The following is an 8,035-nucleotide window of genomic DNA, read 5'->3' as shown; positions in this document are numbered from 1 at the left end:
CACTCAGGGTGGTTGGTTGTGGCCATGAAGTTACCATAACTTTGCCCTTTGTTAGCTCTATTATATATTTGGACATTGTTATAGCACATGCAAATACCCATCTAGAAATATCATCTGCCAGCCTTATATATTCCTTTTACCTAGACATACCTACCTGATCATTCAACCTGTCTACCCATCTATTTGAAGGACAATTTTGCTGGATATATTTCTTGGTTAGCAATTTTTCTCATTCACTTTTATGTATGTCATCCCATTGACTTCTTGCCTACATGATTTCTGCCATGAATCAGAGCTCTTACTAGTTCTCCTTCAGAGGTAACTTTTCACTTTTTCCAAGGTACTTTCAGGATTCTTTCTTTTTCTTTGGGTTTGGAAAGTTTGATTATGATAAGTCTTGGTGATTTTCATTGGGGGTTTATCCTATATGGGATTCATTGAAGTTCTTGAGTATATATATTCTTGTCTTTCATGATACTAGGGAAGTTTTCTTCCAACAAATCTTCTACAATTTTCTTGGTGCTTTTGTTTGTCTCTTCTTTTTCTGGAATTCCAGTCACATGTAAGTTATTCCTCTTGATGGTATCTCACATAATTCTGAGGCTTTCCTCTTTTTTTTTTTTTTTTCATTTTTTTTTCTGATTTTTCTTCTAACAGATTATTATTAAGAAATTTATCTTCAATCTCACTAATTCTGTCTTCCATTAATTCAGTTCTACTCCTTTATCTTTCCAATGTGCTATTTCTAAACTTTTAATATTAATCTTCATAATTTCTATTTGCTGTTTTTGTTTGGTTTCTAATTTTCCATTTGTTTTTGGAGATTTGTTCTTGTGTCAGTGTTTCTTAATTCTTCTAGAGTTTTGTTTTGTGTTTTCCTTGATTCTATCTATGATTTCATCAAACTCCTCTCAATCTGTTGAAGATACCTAAATATTCTTTTGAATTCATTATCAGGTAGTTTCAATAACATTTCTTCCTCTAGAAGATTTTCTGACACTGTATTTTGGTCACTTGTTTGAACTATCTTATCCTGGATTTTTTGTGTGATTTGAAGTTGTCTGTTGTCTCCAAGACACTGTAGTAATATTGTATTAATTAGTTTATTTTGGTTGGTTTGTTTCACCCTGATTTTTTGTTCCATGACCTCTTCTGCATCTAACATGCATTTCTGGAAGTTCCCTGTTGATGTATTGCTGCAACCATTTTTTGAATTATCTTTAGCATAATTTTAAACCAAAAAACCCAAACTCATTGCCATCAAGTCCGATCTGATTCATAGCAACCCCTCCTTGGATTTCCAAGGCAGGATCACTACAGAAGTAGATTGTCCAATCTTTCTTCCAAGGAGTGACTGGTGGATTTGAACCACCAGCCTTGTGGTTAGCAGTAAAATGTCTTAAGCACTGTGCCACCAGAGCTCCTAGCATAATTTTACTTGTATATAAATAGCATTAATGATATCATTAATGAAATGAATGATGCTGTTCGGTAATTTTCACATTATGTTCTTTTCTTTTAAATGGGCACAAATACGGTTCTTTTCCAGTCAGTTGGCCAGGTGGCACTCTTCTAAATTTCTTGGCATGGATGAGTGAGTGCTTCCAGTGTTGCCTCTGTTTGTTGAAACATCTCAGTTAGTATTCTCTCAATTCCTGGAGTCTTGCTTTTCACCACTGCCTTAGGTGCAGTTTGGACTTCTTCCTTCAGTACCACTGGTTCTTGATTACATGTTACCCATTAGATTTCATGTCATTTCATTGCACTCCCTTGAAACAATCAGACCAGGTCAGACCACTTACTGTCAAGTTGACTCCAACTCATGGTGACCCCATGTGTGCCATATGTATCAGATTACGACTGTGCTCCATAGGGTTTTCAGTGGTTGATTTTCAGCAAGTAGCTTACCAAGCCATTCTTCCAAGGCCCCTCTTGGTGGATTTGAACACTAAGCATTTAGTTAGTAGCCAAATGTATTAACTGCTTGTACCACCCAGGGACTCCCTCAGCAACAGTTCTTAATAAAATTATCTGTATCCATTGCCTCCCATTCCTCTTCTCCCATCCTCTCCTGAGCCCATTCCATTCAGTCTTCCACTCCCATCACTCCACTGACACTGCCCTGGTCAAGTCATCAGGAACCTTCATGTGGCTAAATCTAACTGTCAATTCTCACTCCTCTTTTTAATTGCCTTATCGGCAGCATATCACACAGTAGATTCCTTCTTCCTTCCTGATACTCTTTCTTTACCCAGTTTCCAGAATGCTTCACTCTCTCAGTTTTGCTCCTACCTCATGTTTCTGTTGGTGTTCAGTGCCATCAAGTCAGTTCCAAATCACAGTAACCCAGTTTACAACGGAATAAAACACTGCCTCGTCCTGCGCCATCCTCAAAATCTTTGCTTTGCTTGAACCCATTGTTGCAGCCACAGTGTCAGTTCATCTTCTTGAGCATCTCCCCCTTTTTCATTGATCCCCTACTTTACCAAGCATGATATCCATCTCCAGGGTACCTTCTGACAACATGACCAAAGTATGTGAGATGAAGTCTGGCCATTCTTGATTCTAAGGAGCATTCCAGCTATAGTTGTTCCAAAACAGATCTGTTCGTTCTTCTGGCAGTCCATGGTGTTTTCAAGAATCTTCACCAACACCACAATTCACATGCATCACTTCCTTGGTCGTCCTTATTCATTGTCCAGCTTTCACATGTTTGAGGCTGTTAAAAATACCATGGCTTGGGTCTGGCACACCTTAGTCTTCAGAGTGACACCTTTGCTCTTTAACACTTTAAAGACTCCTTTTGCAGCAGATTAGCACAATGCAATAATTCTCTCCTTTTTCACTTAGGCTGACTTCTTGTCTTTTCTCTCCAGTTTCTTAATATTGAAACATACCGTAACTAAATGGTTGATTTTTTTTTTTCTTTTCTCTGCCTGCACTCACTCCACTGATAATCTCATCCAATCTCATAATTTTAAATACCATCTTTATGTTTATGAAATAACCCTGGTGGCACAATGGTTAAGTGCTTGGCTGCTAACTGAAAGCTAGGCAGTTCATACATACCAGACACTTCACAGAACAAAAGACCCAGCAATTTGCTCCCATAAAGATTGCAGCCTAGGAAACCCAATGGGGCAATTCTACTCCGTCATATGGGTCAGTCTAAGTTGGAATCCTCAATGGCACACAACAACAGCAACATGTTGATCATTCCTAAATGTAAATGCCCAGCCCTCATCTCTCTCTTGAACTTTAAATTCATATCCAAGTGTCCAATCACCATCCAAATATCCAATCAATAGTTCCTCCTTCTTCTTTCCATCTAATAGATATTTCAAGCTTAATGTATGCAACACTGAACCCCTTCCTGGTTGCCTCCCCCACCCACTCAGCCTGCTCCATCTGCAGCCTCACCCAGCTCAGTGGCTGACAACTCCGTGCTTTGACTTCGGCCAGAACCCTTAGGGCCATCCTGAATTTCCTGTCACACATGCTGTGCTGTCCATTAGGCCATTGCATTGACTCTGCCATCACATTATGTTCAGTATCTGATGACTTGTTCTACTTGTACTACCACCCTAGTTTGAGCCACTTTGACCTCTGTCTGCACTACCAGTAGCCTTCTTAAGTCTCCATATCTCTACCCTTGCTCCTTATGCAGCAGCCAAGGTGATCCATTTTAAATATCAGAGAACATCAGTTTTCTGCTCAAAACCAGGCAATGGATGTCCATTGTTGTTGTTGTTGTTAGGTGCCACTGAGTCATCCAACTCATAACAACCCATTGCACAGCAGAATGAAACACTGCCCAGTCCTGTGCCAGGCTCACAATCCTTGCTATACCTGAGCCCATCGTTGTAGCCACTGTGTCAATTCAACTCATTGAGGCCTTCTCCTTCTTTGTTGACCCTCCACTTTACCAAGCATGATATCCTTCTCCAGGGAATGGTTCCTTCTGACAACATGACCAAAGTAAGTGAGACGAAGTCTGGCCATTCTAGCTTCCAAGGGACATTCTGGCTGCACTTCTTTCAGGACAGATTTGTTAGTCTCTTTAGCAGACCATGGTACTCTTGGCGTTCTTTGCCAAAACCACAACTCAGAGCATCAACTCTTCTTCCTTATTCATTGTCCAGCTCTCACATGCATAAGAGGTGATTGAAAATACCATGGCTTGGGTTAGGCACACTTTAGTCTCCAAGGAGACATCTTTGCTCTTCAGCACTTAGAAGTCTTCTGCAGCAGATTTGCCCAATTCAATATGTTGTCTGATGTCTTACTGCTGCTTCCATTGGTGTTGATTGTAGAACCAAGTAATATGAAGTCCTTGACAGCTTAAATCTTTTCTCCATTTATCATGAAGCTATGCATTTGCCAGCCTCCACAACTCTGCAACTTCCTTGAAGTCTTCCTTGAAGTCTCTCCTATCTGTTTATCTACCCACACACATATGCTGCACTGCTTTTGCTCCTCTAGAGAATCCAGCCTAAGACAATATAGTTCACAATTCAATAGAAACAAGTTACATTTCCAAATTCTTTTTTGTCTTTCAAAGAGTGTGACTACTGGCTAATAAATCCACTGGCATTAGTGAGTCATGTGTGATACATCTTAGACACATATGAATGGAAATAGTGATGGTCTGACCATATGTATTGTATTGTAATCAGAATGTATTATTCGAGTGTGTGCCTGCTTTATTTAAGATCAAGAGTTAGAAAAGGATAGAAATGCTAGGTTACTTCCCTATATTGCCCAGGGAGTATGTTGTAGGAAAACAAAGTGCTTACCCCTTGTCATGCGAAGAGCCAATGATCACAACAGGTTGAAGAGAGAAAGCGAAAAGTTTCTTGAGTATCGATACCCAAGGAGACAGAGAGCTTCACTTCTCTAACATGTCTGTCTCCCTGAGCTGGGGAATTGTTAAGGTTTTGAAAGGGAATTGGGCTGAGGGGGTAGGAGGATTTGAGGAATGCTGATAATGTTTCCTTCCTGTTACTGGGATGAGTTGCTGTTGTTTGAGGACCTCTCTGTTATTCTTTTGGTCAGTGATAAAAACTTTCCTTGGTCAGCAGAAGTGTCCTCCAGGTTCCCCACACCTGCCTAGAGAGAGTGACTCTGTAAGGGGGGGGGGGAGTATGGGAGTGGGCACCCTCAGGCCTCTCGGTCTGCCAGGGATGTCTCTGTTTCTCCTTTTTCTTGGTTGCTCCAAGGCTCAGTGTTTCCTTTCTCAGGGTCCTCTTGCTATTGACAATGGTTCTTAGCTGAAACTAGTCATGGGAGAGGATTATGCTTAAAAGAATCCATAACTAGAAATATCAAATCTAAGCTCAGCAGCTATGATAAAAAGGCTGGCTATACCATTTAATTGAAAGAAAATGATAAAGGAGTGGAAAATAGTGAGTTAGTCACAAAGATTAAAGTCTGCTTTAATCATGCCTGTTAGCTTGTGAAGGTTTTGTAGTTCTCAGTGAGTGGTCCCTTCAGCCTTCCAGCTCAGCCTTCAAGTATTGGCACTACTTTCATAAATGATTGTAAGATTGGCTCTCCCCATGATAGCATCCTGACCAACCAATTAATCCTTCATGGCTCTTGCTACAGGTATCCTTGTTATTTGTTTAAACTTGAACAAATTCACTTTGAATACGTATTTAAATCAGCCAAATTTTTAAAACAGGAATGTTTCTGGCATTATTAATTCCTTACCAAATTTTATGCTCATATTGTATGTTGCCTCTCACCATATTCTCAGCCTCATAAATTAGTTCCCTGGGTTTTGAGTTCCAGTTTCAGCGTCACTTTTGGTTTCAAAATTCAGACATTTCCTGAGCCTCTCATCTTGGACCAACCAAACCCAACCCACTGCTGTCAAGTCAGTTCCAACTCACAGCGACCCTACAGGACTGAATAAAACTGCTCCGGTGGCTCAGCGCCCACGGCATCTGACTGCTAACCAGAAGGCTGGCAGTTCAAACCCACCAGCCACTCCTTGGAAGGAAGGTTGGGCAATCTATTTCTGTAGAGGTACCACCTCAGAAACCCAAGGAGGGGCTGCTGGGTTGCTATGAATTGGAGTCTACTTGATGGCAGTGAGTTTGGGTTGGTTGGTTTGTTGTTTGTTTTATTTTTTTAATAGAGTTTCCAAGGCTGTAAATCTTTACAGAAGCAGACTGCCTCATCTTTCTCCCAAGGAACGGCTGGAGGGTTTGAACTGCCGACCTTTTGATTAGCAGCCCAGTGCCTTAACCACTGCACGACCAGAGTGCCTCTCCTCTTAGACAGGGGAAGAAAAATGAAAACGTGGGTTCATGAGGGAGCCACTGTTTGAGCATCTCAGACTGAGCTCATATGCAGCCCCTAAAACAAGATCCACTGCCTACTCACAGTGGTCCTCAACGCTGGGTGCACATGAGATTCACTGGGGGAGCTTTAAGAAGCAGACACTGACATCCAGCCTTGCCCACAGGCCAGTTGTAGACGGAGAAATGGATATTTTTAAAAGAGCTCTGGTGGCGCAGTGCCTAAGGCACTTGCCTGCTAACCAGAGGGTTGGTGGTTCAAATCCACCAGCCACTCCACAGAAGGAAGATGGGGCAATCTACTTCCATAAAGATTTACTGGAAACCCAACGGGGGTCGCTATGAGTTGAAATTGACTCTATGACAGTAGGTTTGGTTTTTTGGTTTTAAGTGGCTCTAATATGGCCAGGATCGCGAATTTCCATGATAGCACCCTCACCCACACCTCGCTCTTGGCCCTGCCTCCACCATTGATATTTTCCTCTCAGGCCTGGCTTAATGCATCCAACATGGTCCAACCCAGTGGAAGTCTAGATTCCTAGCACCAGAATGTCCACCAAACTCTGCTCTTAACCGTCCCCCTGTGTTTTCCTTTCAGATGGGTATGCATTTTCTCAGACGGAACGAGGGGTGATTACTCAGGAAGAAATAGTCCGATCTTATGGCAGCACTAAATCTGAAACAAAGTCTTCTATAGCTGAAGCTCCTCTTGAATCTTTCTTTGAATAAAACTTGGACCATTGCCTTCTGTGGTCCCACCATCTTGCCTGACAGACGGAGTGAGCCAACGCTCCTGAACATTCATTTCTGTGGCTTTTGCTGACTGGTTTGTTAGTTATATATTGATTGAGTTGCTATTCTTGAGTATAAATAATGGGGGGCAGGGACCCTATAACGTCTGTCTTAATTTGTCTTCAGTATTTTACCTTTTTTTTTTTTCCTATGGCTATGAGATAATTTGTCAGCTCAGTCTGAAATACAAAATTAAAAGCATTGTTTCACCAAAATTTAAATATTGGTGCAAGTTGTTTGGGAGGAAGTGGGAAGGGGCTTCATGTTGTATGATCTAGAGCAGTAGGAAGGGGGTACCCAGAATCTTTCTATTTTGAAAACTCACAATTCAAGGACACCACCCACCAGCCACTCCTCGGAAGGAAGGTTGGGCAATCTACTTCCGTAGGGATACTGCCTCAGAAACCCAAGGAGGGGTCGCTAAGAGTCGGGTCCGACTCCACGGCACATAACAACAACAGGCAGCATATACATATTTTTCTAAACAGGATGTTCTAAAATCAGTTCACTTCTGTTCTGACATAAACTTCTTCTGGAAATTCCTCTGACCCTAGCCACACAGCTGGGTCAGATCTCACAGGTTAAAGGGCACAGTCTCCCAGATTGCCAAGTCTGTCTAAGATTTCAGACATTAACTCCAACTTTGAGGGTTCCCGGGACATGTGGACTTCTGACCAGCTGGATGAAAATATAGTGGTTCTCACTATCCCCTCAGCTTCATTCACTAGAATGACTCCCAGAAATCAGAAAAGTGCCATACTTATTAATAATAACCAACATAAGGCTCATTTCTAAAATGTGAAGATGACACATATCCCCAATTTACCAATTCATCATCCTGACACATGGCACTATCTCTCTTTCTGACCTTAACCACCCAGAGTTGGGTCTCCACAAGTTAAGACTCTGTCCCTTCCAAAACGAAAACCAAACCAAAC

At 41.6% G+C, this 8,035-nt stretch overlaps 1 protein-coding gene across 1 annotated transcript in view; it reads left to right on the top strand.

The window, feature by feature from the left end:
• The window catches only part of LOC103198375 (phospholipid-transporting ATPase IB-like), a 320,073-nt gene extending 313,039 nt beyond the window's left edge, over window positions 1–7,034 (top strand). The window contains exon 26 of the mRNA XM_042781173.1: window positions 6,904–7,034. Coding sequence (XP_042637107.1) covers window positions 6,904–7,034 — 131 coding nt within the window. The remainder of the gene's footprint in view (window positions 1–6,903) is intronic.
• The last annotated feature ends 1,001 nt before the right edge of the window (window positions 7,035–8,035 follow it).

The sequence above is a fragment of the Orycteropus afer genome, unplaced genomic scaffold, assembly GCF_000298275.1.
Source record: "Orycteropus afer afer isolate SDZICR_OR568_19922 unplaced genomic scaffold, OryAfe1.0 scaffold00092, whole genome shotgun sequence".
Classification (NCBI taxonomy): domain Eukaryota; kingdom Metazoa; phylum Chordata; class Mammalia; order Tubulidentata; family Orycteropodidae; genus Orycteropus; species Orycteropus afer.
Note: the sequence above shows the minus strand (reverse complement) of the source record. Positions and strands in the feature narration are given on the sequence as shown.